Source organism: Pogona vitticeps, chromosome 4, assembly GCF_051106095.1.
Source record: "Pogona vitticeps strain Pit_001003342236 chromosome 4, PviZW2.1, whole genome shotgun sequence".
Taxonomy (NCBI): Eukaryota; Metazoa; Chordata; class Lepidosauria; order Squamata; family Agamidae; genus Pogona; species Pogona vitticeps.
In genome coordinates this window covers 195,449,418-195,467,560 of record NC_135786.1, presented here as the reverse complement: position 1 = coordinate 195,467,560, position 18,143 = coordinate 195,449,418, and the positions used below count along the sequence as shown (strand labels likewise).

Genomic DNA, 18,143 nt, shown 5'->3' with positions numbered 1-18,143 from the left:
TGTTGTACATGAAAAAATTAAAACATCCCCTGAAAATAAGCCCTAATGCAAAAATTAATATAAAACCCTGTCTTATTTTCAGGTAAACATGGCATACGAACTAGTACTTACGCACATATACCCAGGACTGATAAGACAATACACATGTATTAAATGAATGAAAACGTTGCATTAAAGAAACATATCACATTTCTCTGCTTTCACTGTAAGACTGCATACTGCCTGTCTGCATTTGTGCTTTTCTATAAAATCAAGCCTGATTACAATAAATCAGCAGCATTAATCAATAAGCAAATGTAAATTCAATAAGCAATTGACACTTTTTTAAGGTCCTATGTTATATTTTATTAATGGAACTAGCTGTACTCATTAATGGCATAGTCCCAGCTGGAGAGTAAAAGGCACTTCTTGGGATGTAATTGCATGTTGGAAAAATAATTGATTGGGCTTTCATTTAGTGCATTGAACCTACGATTCAGAGCATAGTAAACGTTTCATATTGGTACTTAGTGTTGTGCCATTTATAAAGAGCTACTGTTTATAGAGAATTTATATCTTTTTTCTGTGTAGGTAAGAACTGTTACACAGCTAACAGCTGATACACCTCTATTTTCAGAATGCTCAGGCTAACTATTACAAATTCACATTTTAAACAAATTCATAAAATAATTCATTATGTGTAAGGACAATCGAAAATATATTAGACCTCTTACCTCTTCCAACATCAATTCTGGCTGTTCACCTGTACCATCATGCCCTATTCTGATTTTGTAAATTTTTCCAATATGTTTAATATCAACCTGGAATGGAAAAGGGAAAGACAGTATAACAAATACCTAAAGCTAGATTACATTTTTCATAAAACCATCATAATGGATTTTTATATTCATTTCAATAACGACAATGATTGATTGATTGATTTAATTATTATACCACCTATTTGGCCATAGGACACTCTGTGTGGTTTACAAGAAACACAAACAACATAATTAAAATATGATTTAACAGAACAGGAAATAAAAATAATAAAATACAAAAAAGTGCAATCAAAAGCATAAAAATACATTTGCATAAAACTTTAAAAGCATTTGATTATGATTAGGCATTCAAAAGTGCACAGGCAGATGCACCCAACACCACAACCCTAAATGTGCATGGGATTGCAGCTCAGGGATTTTAATAATGCATATACAAAGGTGCCATTGTAACTCTTGAATCATTAGACAATAATAAACACAAAGTTTCATTTTAAGTTTAAAGCAATGTCTATAAGTTACTTTACTGTGTTTCTAAACACAAAGAGGAGGAGGGTAATGGTGCCCAGCAAAGAATGTATTTCATGTCTACATTTCAGTGCATCTTTCTTTCTAAAAAGTCCTTACTTGTTACGATTCAATGATGCTGCGTTATGGAGAGAATTCTAGCAAGTATTGTTCATACCCATTGCACCATCATTATGACTAGAATAAAAAGACTGGCACTTTGCTTTTGAAATAGAAACATTAAAAACAAGAATCTGTACCCCCTGCATCAGTTCCTTGCCATGCATTCTTTAACCACCTCCTCCTGGGTATCAAAATCTAATAAAAAGTTATATAACACCTTAATATGCTTGTCTTTCCATTTGGAAATTTCCATTTGGAATGTTCTTGCATACTAAAAAAGAAACTACAAATAAATTTATCCTTGACACAAGACAGCAAAACATTTTTGGCGAGAAGCATTCTCAAGACAGATTATTGCACTTTCTGTGAATGAATAAAACTTAAATTATAAGCACTGCTGCCTTGCAGTGCGGATTTTTAAAAGTGGAAGCCTTATATGGGTTGTTTGCTTCTTCCTGATCAGTCCACCTGCCTTTTTAGTGTTGCCTCCATGTGTGTTCGAAAGAGTAAACGTTCTGGAGACCCTTTGAGCAAATAATATGCACTGCCACTGCTGCCATCACAAAATCTTTTGCCATTGTCTTGCACTGAAGGCAGGATCACTTATAGGAGTATGTATGACTCTGCATTCTCTCTGCCTCTGTATTCCACTGTCAACTACATATTTTCATTCTCTGTGACCTATGTGAATTGTTCTTTCCCTCCATGCTATAACAATCACATCAAGGAGTATCACCACGATATATTTCCCAGTACTGAAAAAATGCTATGTATCAACCCTGAACGATTTACCTGGTACATATCAAACATTTGTGTAACTAAGCCATCGTATGATATGTAACAAAATAATAGACTTTCCTTCCCTAGACATCAAATAGACCACCACCCTCAAAACACAATGCAGTGCAAACACTTTTTTAAAATAACTGTAGGGTGCGAAGAGTGGGTTGTTTGGTGTCAAAATGCCATATCTTGCTGGTTTAACCCTTTATCCTGGGGGATTAGGCCACAGTTCCATAGAGTGTGGTTGCAGTCCACAGCCTTTGCTAGTTTGATTTTCAATTTTGCCCATAACAGTGTGATGGCCTCTCTGGGTGACCTGACACCTGGTGTGTGCTGCTCTACATATGTCAGAGTGTGATTATGCCACAACATGCATTTCCGGCATCGCACTTTAGAAACAGCACTTTAGAAAGCATCAGCTAAAAGACTGTCTGCATCTCTTTGATGTAATGAACTGTCTCGGCCTTGTGAGGTTTAGATGGCAGAGAGATCGGGGGGGGGGGGGGGGAAGACTGAATATTTCAGTTCTGAACATCAAGAAGTAGGGGAAAAAATGAGAAATGTGGATTTATTTTAAAGGTCTACAAGTCTACTCTTCAATGAACTTTATTTATGGTTGATTAGTGAACCAAGAGTACTGGATATTACTGAACCAAGGTAAAAGAAAGAAGTAATATATTTAACACACCTCGATAATTAAATTATTAATGACATGTATTAATATATTATTGAATAGAGACACCTGATTAATATCTAATAGGGCAGACTGATTACTACATTGAAACATTTAATTATTAATGAACTAAGCTGGGCTACTAACGAACTGAGGCAATTTGATTATTCAGAGTGATATCATTATTTCTTTTCTGGCAAATACAACTTCCTATTGTAAGGTTAACTGGTTATAATGAATTAGGAAAATGTCAATTACTAGTAATTTGATATAGATAATTCAGAAATGGAGTAGATGAGGTGCCTCCATCTTATCACACCTGGGACTTAGCCATTAAGAGTTTCTTGAGCCTATAGAGAAGCAGCATACTGTTGGGAAAATAAATTCCTATTTTAACACAGTACACACAGTGTGTATATGTGTGCATGTGCATGCACACAGAGAGCAAGATAAAAAAAGATCTCAAGTGATCCTTATGAGCACAAACAATATTTGCAGGAGTCCATGAATACCCTCAAAGTATGCAGCTGTCCCTCCTTCCTGGAAACTGTCCCCGCCCAGGTTGAAAAATTCAGTCACAATACCCCTTCTTCAATTCTGTGCATATATAAGTTGCTCAGAAGTGGAGACTGTCACATTTGTTTTAATTTTTTTCCTTCCAAACTTGTCACAATTCTTGATTCAAACCTCCCTCTCTAGAGTCACTCAGTCACACTGCACTTGCTCATCCTGGGGAGTCAGATGTGGTAAAGGCTATGGAAGTTGACTGGAGCCATATCACTCCCAGCTTGCCTCTGTCTCCCAGACTTAATGGTGCTCCAGGGTGATGAAAACAAAGAATTCCCAAGGTTAAGCACTTAGAGGCAGTGCACCAACTCTGTGAGGTGGCTGCTACCACTGCCACAAAAACACTGAAAAATCCCAGGAGCTGGTCAAGACAAGGGCTGGTTTTAGTACAGACAGCTGCTTGAAAGGATTTTTATAGTTTATTTAAAAGGAAGAAAGAAACAAAAGCAAGTAAAAAAGGACAAAAGCGCAAACATTGCAAATGGTTACAAGAAATGGTTTTTCAAAATGCAGGTGCAAATGTGGAGATGGTTAAAAAACATTCAAGAAGAAAACACACCAGAAAATAATAGAAGTAATATATCATATCTAAGGCACTTTAGCAGAGAGATAGTGTAGTTGTAGACTACATGTACAAAGGCACAGGTTAATAGGGTGGTAAGCCAACCCAGTTTTCTCCTTAGAATCAAACTAAGGCCTTCCAGGTATGTCAGAATAGCAGGGGAGAAAGCACTTTTCTCCTCAGAGACATGCTAGACTAACTAATTTTTTTTAAAAAAATCCTTATATACAAGTATATGAGCCATTATATACCTGTTGCCAACAGAATCTTAATCTTGTTTCGTCAGGACAAAAGGCAGCTTTTTGACCTGCTGTCTTTCTCACTGCCAAATCTCCATAACTCTCTGGGAAGGAAGCAAACTGACTCCCTTCAAGTCAAGGGATGTAGTCAAGGTGTTAGAGTTGTTATGGGGTTGCTTTGATATGCCCTCTGATAAGATAAGCATCGAAGTACCATTTCTTATCTCAGCACTTTCTTTGAAGTGAGCAGGGAAGTCTTTTCTTTGAAGTGTTCAGTAACAGGAGGTAAGTCAAAGGTGTGGATTGTCCCTTTTACACATTGACCTCTGCCTTTTAGGTCAGCTCCCAGGCACTCACAGAAGTATCAAAGTATACAGCAACTAAATTCCATATTTCATATCCCCAAGTTCTCAGTTTCTCCACAAGAGTTTATTATTTTAAACTGTGTCTTTATTTGAGAAGGAATACAGCACTATTTATAGCCTGAGGAAAGAATTTCTCTACAAGACACATTGTGTGTTATGATACTGTGGACAAGCCAAACACATAACACAAAGAATTATTCTGGTCTTCTCTCTTACTAATCTAACCAAGAATTATTTTCCAGCAATCAGTTCTTTTATACAGTATTTTGGGCTGTCCAATAAGCTATCAATTAACAAGATTAATGAGTCAAGCAAGAGAAGTAGCAGAGGAATTTTTTGAAATAGATCACTCAAACAGGAGAATATGTTTCAGAGGAAATTTAACTATTTCTAACTTTTCAGCAAAAGAGAAAACAATGCTAGAAACCTCAGTGACAATGGGAGCAGCAAAATACATGCTAAATAGGTAGAAAATTAGCAAAACACTAGTCTTAGGCCAATTCCCTGAAGTCCCAGTTTCCCTGAAGTCCCAGTCTTACACACTCTACCCAATAGGGTTGTTTTCAAGACACCTCTCCTGTACATTGGACCAGAAATTTAGAAAACATTACATATGTTTAGAAGCTTCCAGTGAGTAAGCTACATGAAATTCACTGCCTGTCACTAAGCTCTATGATATAACCACGTATGGTTAAACTTGTTATATATAGATTTGTAACTCAAAGATTTAAACCAAGCATTATTCAGAACATAATATCCATGCAATGAAAAGCCTACCATATTAACAAGGTCAGATTGATATCCAAGAATAATCTAGAGTGGTGCCTTGAGTTACAAACTTAATTGGTTCCAGAAGATGGTCGTAACTCACGTTGGTCGTACAGTGGTGCCTCACTTAACGACGTTCCAGAAAAAACATCGCTAAGTGATTTAATCATTAAGCGATTTGTAAAAGCCCATAGAAAAGCATTAAAACGTGTTTAATGTGTTCCTATGGGCTTCAAAACTAACCTTAAGCAAAGATCCTCCATAGGGGCGGCCATTTTCGGTGTCTCTTAAGCGAGGCAAAACAGCGGGGAGCCATTTTGAAACCGCCGATCAGCTGTTTTAAAACATTGCAAAGCGGGAAGGAGCAACGTTCCCATCTGCTCTCCTTGTCGAGGGAGTCATTTCTCTCTTTTTTTGCCTGCCTGAGCCCGCCACTGCTTTCCTCCACCGAGTGTGTGGTGTGCATGTTTGCGCGCGCGTACACGTGTGTGCACATTCACCTTCCCCTCGCCCCAACAGATCCCAAGGCCGGATGGCCAGGATTGGCCGCCGAGGGCCCCAAGCTCCACCTGCTTGAGCCTGGCTTGGAAGAGAGCGAGAAGGAAGGGAAGGGAAAAAAAGAGGGAAGGCAGAGGAGGCGAGGAGAGAAGAGCGGGGCCGCACTCCCTGCGCTGCCTAGTCTGGAGCAGGAGCCTGGCAGCGGTGGAGCAGCAGCAGCAGGAGCAGGAGCAGCCACCACCAGAGCCTGCTGGTCTGAGGAGGAGTCAGCCCCACAGCCCTCTCTGCTCCTTGGGCACAAGGCAAGGCAGGCGGGGGGCTTGCCTCCACCAGTCCATGACCATGGGTGACAAGAAGAGCCTGACCAGCCCAAAAAGGCAAGCAAAGCCTGCAGCTGATGAAGCTGGCCAGCGAGGAGTGTGTGTGTGTGTGGTAAGGGGTGGCACTTCTTTCCCCGCCGTGGAGCAAAGCTGGCATTTGGAGGGCGGGGGAAGGAGGCGGCTGTATGGGGGTGGGTGGGGTGGACAGTCTTTGACCTCCCCCCGGCTCGGAGGGGCAGGAGGTGGACGTGTGGGTGCCCTGACGGCCCAAGTGGCCACAGAGGTGCCCCTCACAAGGAGAGGGAGGACGGACTCTGGGCTAGAAGGCGAAAGGGGGAAGCTGGCGGAGGAGAGAGCTGCTGGTGGTGGTGGTGGGGACTCCCAGTGGAGAGTGGGCTTCCATGGGATCCCTTGGCCAGAATGAGAGGCTCCCCCTTAGCCCGCCGCTGCTCTGCTCTCCTCCGGGTGGATCCTCCCACCTCCTCCCGGATGTGCAAGGGTCGCTTTGCCATGATCGCAAAGCGATTTATCCCCATAGGGGCCATCGCTAACTGATTGCTCTGGCAATGGCCAAAACCCCGTCGTTAAGCGATTTCATCATTAAACGGAGCGATCGGTAAGCGAGGCACCACTGTAACTCAAAGCACCAATTCCCATAGGAATACATTGAAACTCCTTTAATCTGTTCCAGCCGGGGGGGGGAACCCACCGGGGGAAAAAAAACATTGCAAGACCCATTGGAAACACAATTAATCTGTTTCAGTGGAGGAGGGAACACACCAAAAAACAAACAAGCACTGCAAGACCCATCGGAAACATGATTAATCCATTCCAGCCGAGGGAAAAAAACACCGGGAAAAAACACCACTCCAAGATTCATCACAGCACAGAAACATAACCCCCCCAGCCCAAACCCACACTGCAAAACCCTGTACTCTCAGAACAGGCGTTTTAAAAAGCAGAAAGCAGTATCAGGCAGTCCGAAGCGTCCTCCAAATTCACACTCTCTAACCACTGGGGCGAAAGAACTACAGAGTAGCAGCCTCTTTGCCAACCAACAGTTAGCAGTTTAAATTCCCCGCCTTTTTCCCCACCTTTTCTCTGGTTGCATCCCAAAATTGTGCAGCCAGAGCTGGTCGTAACTTGAATTGGTCGCGAGTCAAGACGTTCAAAAGTTGAGGTACCACTATACTACAAAACAAACCCACAAGAAGAAATTACACAAACACCACTTGTTGTGGCTGACAGCTCCTCTTCAATACCAGTAAAACACATTATCAGTGATCTATGGTTTATCCTAGACCATATTAACAAGACAAATTCTAATATGATAAAGCTGAACAGGAATTCATCATGAGTTCAGTTGTACCTTTTACAGTTTTAGTAGAGATTGAATGTTTTATCTTATGTCGGCTGAAATTCTGTTTTATAACTTATGCTGCATAAGACTGATGATGTCATCAGCTATATTGATTTTTTTATAAACCATTTCCCATTCCCTCAAAGGTCCCAGTGGTCCTGTGGAATCCCTTTCAGTGTGGGGAAGCTGCTGGAGGTAGTGAGGATGGGGATGAGTCTTTTTCCAAAAATTGTCACTAGCATTAAAATCATCTCAGTGGCAGTGATTTTTGGAAATTAAAGGGAGGGAAAAAACCCATGCCATTCCATGCATATAATGGCTTTGTCACAATGAAAGGGGTCCAAAGCTAGCCTCAGGACCTTGGGTGTGGAATCAGAATGTATTTTATTCCCAAAGAATTGCTATGGCTGATGACATCACCAACCTTACATGGTGTAGTTTCCAGATGAATTTAAGCCTATGTGTGTTACTCAGCTCACCTATGTGTAGATGTTGTGGTTATTGTGTGTTAATGACAACCACTAAGACACTAAGACAATGGACAGTGTCTGTACTTTTTGTAATTCATACCTTTCTCATTCCATTGATTACATCTCCCACATATATTCAGGAATGTGAATAATAACTGGCTGACCAAGGCACTATTCCATACTTTTAATGAACTGGTCTGCAGTTCACAGAGGTTTATGCCAACTAAATAAGTCATTAAGGTGCCACCAAAAACTTCTGTTGTTTTCACTGTGGCTTACTAAAATAGCTAGCCTCCTGGAAAGTCTCTCTGAAGAACTTTACAATTTGTAGGAAACTGTTCATTAATCTCACCTATGTAATTAATAAATGTACTCATCATAACATCCCTGAATCTTGGGAAACAGCAAAAATGGTATAAAAAGCATAAGAACCCTATTGGGGATTGGATAAGAAGTCCACTTTATTCAGAGTTCTGCTCTGCACAGGAGCCAACCAGGCAACAACATCTCCCCAGCAACTGGGGAAAAATTCATCTCAGCAAAAAATGGCTTCATGCTTTCAAGGAAAACTATATTTAATGAAGCCTTAACATTTTGATTGCAGGGAAGTCACCTGAAGTTTGCAAGCTATCCCATGATATAAATAGGAAATAAACTCTTCATGTTCCTACTGTACTGCATTTATCCCAGGTGTTTTTGAAGCTGAACTGCTACTATTACGAAACCTGAACATAAATCAATTCATGTATTCGATATTGCACTACAATAAGAGGTGCTCGGACACTTAAAAAGCAGATCTCCTGTCAGATAATTTCTCAAATGATTGTGCTTTTGAATAAAAAGCTACTGGCATGCTCCTCTATCACATTTTCTTTCTCTTTCTACTACAGTTCAATCACTCATCTCTACTTTTTATATCAAAGAGCTTTTGTAAGGAGATTTCATTGAAGTTCCCTTCCCATTAAAAATCCATGTGGTTGCACCATCCATTTATCCTACATCCTCATTTATTTATTTAATCAATTTAATCTAATTAGTTTCTGTATTTTCTCTAAAATGATATCATGAAATAGTATTGAGATATACAGTACGTTTACAGCAGTACTCTTCTCAATGGCTTTTATTAAATGCTAACTACCTTTCAGTTGACAAGAAATCTTTCCCATCTTTAGTGGAGGATGCAAGGGACTCAACCTAGGACTTTCTATGTACGTGGAAAGCATGCCTGTCACTGAGCAATAATGCCTCCTCATGCAAACCTTAGTTCCCTAATCATGTAAAGCCAAACTATGGTTTAGCCTTAAATATAAGCTAACCAAGCATTGTGGTGGTCAAGCAAACAAGCAAGCAAACTCTGCTGCTACAAAGCTCATGTGACAGTAGAACGTAACAGCTTCTCTGTAAAATCCTATTGACCCATACTTTCTGGAATCTTCACTTTATTTACAGAGCCTGTCTACCATTATGCGAAGCACACAATGATGTATGTAGATACCTGTGGCTTCTAACTTCATAAAATCAATAGACAAGCCAGCAAAACCAATTCTTATCCCTTCTTTCTCACTTTGCCATCTCCCTATGCAGCATCTACCATATTGTTTCTTAAGAATTTCTTTCCATCTTGGCTTCTGCCACTTTTCAGTTGTTCCCTTGGATTTTAAGCCTGCCTCATTTATTCCACTCAATCATAATGGCTATTTAGGTCACAAGAAACCCTATTCTTGCTGTGAATTAATATTGTGACATCAATCTGCACATAAAGTTAAGGAAGTCAGGATTTTGCCCTATGCCTGTTTCTTAGTCATTGAGATAAAAAGTACTCACAGCCTGACAGCTATTTAGCAAGTGAGAGGATCTGTGATATCACTTGAAGAGGTGGTGGGGGAGTGTAGCTGCCACATTAAGACCCTGGCTTCATAAAACATTCTTACACACACAGACCTCCTTGCTCCTATTGATGAGGTGGTGGTGATAGCGTCAGAGGAAGTGGTGGTGATACCAGTAACTTTAAAATCCTACTTCAGATATTAAATTCCTCTAATCTAGCCTGCTATGGCTGGCAGCAGATAAGAATTAAAATGCAGAGAAAAGCAATTTCTGTATTTTATTTTGAATGATATTCTGTGGCTTGAAATATGGATAATAATTACTGGCTCTCAAAGAAGGCATATTGAAGTTCCAATTAGATCTCGATTAGAGATGGACACAAATAAAAAACAAACCAGGAAATTTATAAAAAAAATCACTGGTCCATTGATTCAGGTAGTTACAAACTGGAGGACTTTCTCAAAACAAGTTTCTCAAACCAATAACCTTCCTAGTTTGTCCCTTCCCAGCCTGCCCCCTCTGCCCCTTACCATTGCCCTACCTTGCCTCCCTACCTTGTCTTGCTGCTGCTGCCATCAGCAGTCAGGCTTCCCTTCCAGGGAAGAGGAGGGCACATATACACAACTGATTTTATATATACAGCTAGGGATAGATGTATATATACATTCCATTAGCCGGCCTGTCAGCTAATCCTGCAGTTTCTGTACATGTCCCCACCTCTCAGCTGAAAGGTGGGGACATGTGCAGAGCCCCCCAGCTGGCTGACAGCTCACTGAGGAGCTCTGCGCACATCCCCACCAATCAGCTGAGAGGCAGGGACATGCATGAAGGCTGCCGGCCTGTGAGTGCTGGCTGCATCTCAAGATGGTAGCAGTGGTGGCAGAGTAATAGCAGTAGGAAACAGCAGCAGGAAAAGGTATGAAGGCAACAAGGGCAATGGGATTATTATTATAGTTATATTGTAATTATTAGTAGAAGTAGTAGTTTTATTTATATGCTGCATTTCTCTCAACAAGGGACACAAAACAGCTCTCAACATTAAAAAAAATCACATAATTTAAAAACACAATAAGTTAGATATTAAAAGATAAATTGAACGATATATGATTTAAAAATTAAATGAAAAGATTAAAACATTAAAACATGGAAAAGATTAAAATTGTTTGCTGACCTGGGGTTCAGGGATTCAATTGTAATTGTTAAAAGCCTGCCTGAAGAGATGGGTTATAGTGAATCTAAAAGCCAGGCCATGAAAAATTTGAATGTCTGGTGTATTGACTTACACAAATACTTTTAATTTCATCAGATCAATAGGCTCAGAACACAGTTGTGCTAGAGAATATCCTATCTGTGGCCGGTCAATAGCCTGGTATCTTAAGGAAGCCATGTACAGCAAGAGAGGGTAGTACTACAGAAATACTATTATCTACGATGGTGATGAATTATTCACTAGCTCAGAGAGAGTGGAAATCCCAGGGATCTTTAAATGTATGTTTCAGAAGTGAAAAACCTCCTCTGCTCTCAGTGTGGCTGCTTATGCTACATAACGAATACAAAAACTATGTAATATAACAAGCCACACAACAGATATTTGATGCATTCAACACTTTTTCTTTTTTAAAAAAGTTTACCCATCCCTAGTGGATTTTAGCCCTACTGAAATAGTTCAGTATTTGCTTAGCTGAACATGTATGCAGCATGGGGTCTGGGCTTGCACGGAAGCTTACCAAAGTATTTGTAAAGGCCTTGTAGATATTTGTATCTGTAAATAGCAATCCATAATTGCACTGTTGGGTATGGTTGGAGAGGCAAGGCTACATAGCAGGTCCTACAAAGGATGAATGCCTAAACAGGGCTTTAATTCTTGGCAATCTACAGACGCAAAGGCTTTCTTATGTTACTATGTGTAAAAATGTTAAAGTTTTTAGCCAGTTTTTTCTACCACATGTTCTAGGAATGATTTCACATCAATCCTTTGGTGAAATCTTTTGGTGAAATTCCATTGTGCAGCTCAGTTTTTCCAGCTTTGGGTAGCATATTTCTGTACGCAATCTGGATATCAGTATGAATTCTGGCAGATTCTCGTTAAATGTTAGTTAATCCAATTCTGTTATTGTTATGTGTCATCAAGTTACCTCCAGCTTACACCGACCCTATGAAATAAATATATGCCTGAAATATATCCTCCACCATGGCTCCACTGACTCAGCAGGCGGGTTATCACGTGCAATCAGCTTTATTTTAATAATAAGCAGCTGGCCAAAGAGCACTTTCCTGAGGGCATCTGCTTTGGGAGGGGGCTATAACTTGGATGTTCCAAATCCAGTCTTTGCCAGACTTGGAGGGGGTTTGGGAGAAGAGTCAGCTCAAAAATCAGTCCAAGTTTGGAAAAGATTGGATTTGGGATATCCAAATTATAGCCCGCCTACAAGCTACCAAAGCTGATAATAGTTCCATGTTGCATTTCATTCTGGGCAGGCGCGTTTTCCTGAAGTGCCCCGAAACAAATCACCAAACAGCCTGATTTGGGGGGGGGGGGGTTTGTATCATGATTCTTTTCATGCCCATCTCTACTTCTGAATCATGGTGACTCTCGCAGTGTTGCTGAGGTATATGAAATATTCAAGGAGTAGTTTACAATTTCTACCCCCAGTTAACTTCTATAGCCAAGCAGGAATTTGAAACCACATCTCCTGAGTCTCAGTCACGTGGTCTATCCATTACACTGTGCTGGCTATCCAATGTGTCAGTGTATAAAATTTACAGGCCTGAGCAGAACAAATGTCCTAATGAGCAGCCATGATGTTCAGGTGTGTCAAAATGCTGAGTCACTGTGACTCAGGAGGGCTGGCTCAAAGATGATTCAACATCTGCGCTGATTGGACACAGCCAGATGCATAAGTATATATATGTGGACTGTGCGGAGAAGATGTATTCCTACTCTTCTGATGAATTCATGGTGTCATGCTGTCGCTCAGTATATCTGTAAATATCCTGTAAATACACATCTGGTGGTGGAAGAAGCTGATCGTGTCTGTGTGAGTCATTTTGCCACAAGGACCTTGAGGTTGCTCTGCAAAAACTTTTCTGCGTGTTCACGCACTAACCCAATGGTATATTACTACTTAACACATCACTATTGGATTTGATCACAGTTTCCCAAAAGAAATTTATTTTTTTAAAGAAGATTGGAAAGGATGTAACACATATACATGGTTGTGAATTACATCTCTAGCATTTATCCAACTGTGTTTTTGAAAAATAGATAAGTGCTAATTTATGAAGTGTATCACTGAAAGAATATTTTATAAACATTCTCTCTATAACTTGTTGAAGTTAATTTTGAATTGGCATTTCTCCAAATCCAGCTCCATTCTGTTACTCAAATTCCATTGCAAGTCATTTCCCCATTTCCTCATATACTTTAGGGAGTGGTGTCTACATTGAATAACAGTGAACAAATCTTACTGATCACTCCCCCAAACATATGATTTTCAGTTATTTTTATTCAAACACTGTATTTGACCTCAACACTCTAATTTGGAACAGTTGGTGCATATTCACCCCAACCTATTTGTAATTTCCTCATAGATCTGCTGGTTAACTATTAATCTTTCTAATATATTCAATTTTTCATTTCTCCAAATAATAAAATTACTAAAAGAAGACATGTCTTGGATATGGTCATAATACAGAACATACATTTTAAGAGAGATTTCACAAAAGTTTTGCTTCATACAATTCTGATTATACAGAGCCAGTTACCACATTGTCCAATTTGAATCAACGTTTATAAAACTAAATCAAATCCTTCAGCTTTAGACTTTTACTCAAAGCAAATTTTATTTCTGATAAATTTATGTCCTTTAGACAGCACTCAATTTTTATAAGTTTAACTCCTATGTGATATTATTGAATATTTTGTAACCGTTAGCCATCTCTGCAAGCAATGTATGCCACTCATTATATTTTTTTTCCCAGAGAAAAACAGGCAGATCTATTCTAAGCAATGAATTTCTAAATAATAACAATATTTTTGGCAGCACATCCTTTTTTTAACAGGCATTTTTTCCTAACCAAGACACTGGTAGTGTTTTTCAATATGTCCATCCTTCTTTTATCTCTGTAATTTGTTATGACTGCATTAGATCATGACATTGAGATCCTGCTGTACCCAGATATCTATCATTTCTGGCCGTCATTTTTCGGGCCTCTCTCGGGGTCAAAACTCTCAATTGTCTGGTCTGGGAGGATCTTACAGGAGAGGCACATCTGATTGGAAGGATGAGATCTTAAACTGTTTAGGGCCGTTAACACCATCACCTTGAAGCTGGCATGGAAGTGAACAAGCAGCCAGTGCACGGTGGCCAGAGTGGGGAAAATGTGTTGGTGTCTCCTTACTCCACGCAACAATCTGGCCACCAAGTTCTGGACCCGCTGGAGTTTCCATAACAGCCTCAAGGGCAGCTCCACATAGACAGCATTGCAGTAGTCTCATCTCAAGACTACCAGTGCATGAACCAGTGTGGTGAGGGACCTGGTGTCAAGGCAGGGATGCAACTGGGCAATCTGCCTTAGATGGAAAAAGGCAGAACGGACCACAGACGCTATTTGGGATTCCATTGACCACACAGGGTCCAGCAGTATGCCCAAGCTGTTCACCCCATCCTTTGCTGAAAGAGTAGCACCCTGAAAAGAGAAGGAAGAACCCAGACTGCATACACTAGGGACACCCGCCCACAGGATTTCCATCTTGCCCGGGTTCAGCCTCAGTCTGTTATCCCTCATCCACCCCAGCATGGTGTCCAGGCAGCACTCAAGTGACAGAACAGCATCCTCTGCAGAAGGATGGAAGGAGAGATAGAGCTGGGTGTTGTCCATGTACTGGTGACACGAAGCTCCAAAACTCCTGATGACCTTGCCCCAGCAACCTCTTATAGTTATTAAATAGCACTGGGGAGATGATTGACCCCTGCAGGACTCCACAACTGAGAGTCCATGGAGTGGACAGCAAGCTGTACTCTCTGAGCATGGTCCTCCAGGAAGCACTGGAGCCAGGCCAAGGCCTGAGCTCCAATCCCTAAGCCAGAGAGCTTCCCCAGGAGGATACCATGATCAATAGTATCAAAAGTCACTGACAGGTCGCGGAGGACCAACAAGGATTCTTTGCCCTTATCAGCCTACCTCAGAAGGTCACCTTGCAGGGCGACCAATGCCATCTCTATACCATGATGCGGTCTGAACCTGGACTGGAATGGGTCGAGGGAGTTGGTTTCCTCCAGAAGTGAAGTTGGTCAGTCATCACTCTCTCCATTAGCTTGCTAATAAAAGGGACATTGGCAATGGGTCGATAGTCATTACTATTATCCGCTGCCAAATTGGGCTTTTTATGGATTGGTTTAATAAGTGTCTCTTTGAGGGCAAGGGGAACCCTGCTCTTAAGGGAACCCATTGATAATAGTCACTGGTCACTCTGTTGTTAAAGGTCTGGCCGCTTTCAAGAGCCAGGCCGGGCAAGGGTTTAGTGAAGAGGTGGTGACCCTGAAACAATCAAGCACTCTGTCAACATTGTTTGCATAAAGGACTTTGAGATTTGGTTATGAAAATGAAAATCAAGGATTCCAGTATTATATCAGATAATAATTGCAAAGGGATCAATAGCTTCAGCTAACTTACTCTGTTTTCTGATTCCACAGTGATATAAACAATAATATTTAATCCAAATCCTGTTGTATGAACAATGTAGGTAGCAACTCTAAACTTTGCAGTTGAAATCTCAACATAGCCCACTCTCTCAACTGCTTAGGAAAGTCCTTGGGATTTGTGCATAAAGTAGATAATTGATCCAAATGCTACTGGGACCATGAACTCGTCAAACTACCTAATTCATCCTTTCATCCAGTCCACAGCCAGTTCTAAAACTAAGTGACATGCTGTACATCTCACAGGGCTGCCATCAGAGTCAGCCCAAGTCAGATACCTCCACAGCAGGTTTTGAGGAAACATGGAAGAGAAATTGGATAATTGTTTCCATCTGGTACTACATGAAGAAGTGGAATAAACTCACTGGATCTCACCCTTTCCACACACTGGAAAATAGCCATATTTCTACTCTTCGCAGATGAAGCCATGAAGGATCTCTACTACACCAACTCCCAAAGCTATGTGCAAGACTACATTTCAGAACCAAACTGCTCCAGAAATGATATACTATTTTCATTAGTAAAGGTGTGTGCTTTCCTTTAACTGCCTACAATTGGCACAGAGGCGTATTGTTTTAAAGACAAGCCTCCAACCAATTGCCTATAACTAACTGTCTTAAAGAAAACAATTTTCTTTTCCAATTGCTCCTGCTTTCATAGATACGACAGAAAAGACATTCCCTCTGCCATTTCCTATATACACTGGGCTGATTTAATGTTGAATCCAAAAACATTTGGAGAGATTTATGTGAGGCAATAAACATACCAGGAGGCATTTTTACCTACCACAGAAGAGAATGATCTTCTAATTTTAAAAATATGCAGCAAAATAACATCCCCGGCTTTTATTAGCTACCTGGAATGCATATTCTGTCCTGGGTAGAAACAGGTGTTCTTTGTTGTCTTTTTCAAGAGTTATTGGTCCAGCAATCCCTTCATCTCCATATATCCATACAGTGACATTTGTCTGGGTTTTTGAATCTCCTGTCAGTACTGATACTTCCCATTTATTATCTGAAGAGGGAAAAAGAACAACCATTTTGGATCATTCTCATTTTCTCTGGAAAGGCCAGAATGTCAATAGTAGATCAAGATTGTCATGCATCTACTGGCATTGTGCAGAAAGCACAAGAAGAAAGACTGATTTGGATAATGCTGAATGTCCAGATCATGGCACCCAGAATAATTAGTGAGCAAAACATGGGATAGGACAGCAAAAGGCCAGTGAAGTTATCACAGTTTCCTTGCAGACATTGTTCTCAATCAGTCCTTGTACTTTAGACTATCAACTATCATGTGAATTGCTGAGGTTCAGGAACACACCAACTGTACAGAATGATTTTGGCACCATGCCCAAATAGCTGAAAAACAGGGTCTGCTGGGTACAGTCAGGGCTTCCTCCCACAAGGCAAGAGGAATCTACCTCAGGTGCCAAACTGAAAGAGCAGCAGACTGCATGCTTCGCCTACTCTGAGATGGTTGTGGTTGCTGCCAGGCTTGGTTGAATGTCTTATTTTAAAGACTCCTGAGAACATCGCATCAGGCCATGTGGATACTCTGAAAACTCCCACTAGCTGCTATTTTGCTGTGGCAAGTACTGATGCACGGAAGTACCTGACTCAGCCTCCCCCAGCAGTATCATCTTTGCCCTGTGTTTCTTTCTGAAGGCTTTTCAGGGTGCTGCACAGGGTGGGTTGTCTGCTCTGGAGAGCCTAAATTATGCAGCACGAACACATGATTCTTCAGGTGCTTTGCTCTGAGGAGTCTCAGAATGAGCCATAGGTCCACACACTCAAACAGCAGCTGGCACCACTGGAGTGGACAGCTGGCTGATGCTTCATTATGAAGACATCTTATAATGAGGAACCAAGTGGGTGCGCCCTGGCTGTTTTCTTGCTATGGCAAATAATTCCACAACAGAAAAGTGGCAGTTACAGCTGGACAAAGGAACCTGCCCTGCCCCAAAATTTCATTCTGACAGAGCCTTTTCCTCAGACCTTTTGGTCAAGATAGCCTTGGAGACCTCAGAACCATTCAGAGTTATTTTTTTTAAAAGCTGTCGGTAAAATCACAATAATAACAAATTAACAATTTCTTGTTCTTTCATGACAGTAAAAATCTGCTTCCTGGGGGGTCTGCCTCACTTCTGAGATGGAAGCTTGGAAATAAATACCTCTTAAAGACTAAAACATGGCTGTAAACATTAAACGTGGACACCGAAAAATACACAGAAATAGAAGTCAAGTAGCCGCTGGGCTCAAGTCAAGAATGCCATCATCTAATTGATGTGCATTGAGAAACATGATATCTGAACCCTGACATCTGAAACCTGAACATTAAACAAAGGAAAGAGGAGGTCAGTAAATACTGCCATAGCTGTTCTTTGCTTTAAAACCTGTGCATACTAATGATGAATTGCCTGAATCATTTGCTTCTCAGAGAAGGGTTGCATGCATGTGAAGTTTCTTATTCAGAATCTGTTGGTGTCAAGAGTAGCAAATTAAACTGATGGCGATCTTGTGAAAGGTGCTATTGCAAAGTGGGTGGGGAGGAATGGAAAGCAGAAGCTCCCAGAGTATTATTCCACCTCATGTGTGATGGTATTTCCACTGGTAGAACAATTA

General features: G+C 40.7%; 2 protein-coding genes across 7 annotated transcripts in view; both read right to left on the bottom strand.

Moving 5' to 3' along the window:
• Positions 1–18,143, bottom strand: part of RP1 (RP1 axonemal microtubule associated) — a 276,632-nt gene that overhangs the window by 155,085 nt on the left and 103,404 nt on the right. For all 5 annotated transcript variants that reach the window (XM_072998928.2, XM_072998925.2, XM_078393749.1 and 2 more), the window contains 2 exons: positions 16,376–16,533; positions 714–800 (listed from right to left, as the gene is read on the bottom strand). In XM_072998928.2, the coding sequence (XP_072855029.2) occupies positions 714–800; positions 16,376–16,533 (245 nt within the window). The remainder of the gene's footprint in view (positions 1–713; positions 801–16,375; positions 16,534–18,143) is intronic.
• The window catches only part of LOC144589330 (uncharacterized), a 146,300-nt gene that overhangs the window by 44,951 nt on the left and 83,206 nt on the right, over positions 1–18,143 (bottom strand). The gene's annotated exons all lie outside the window — the stretch shown is intronic.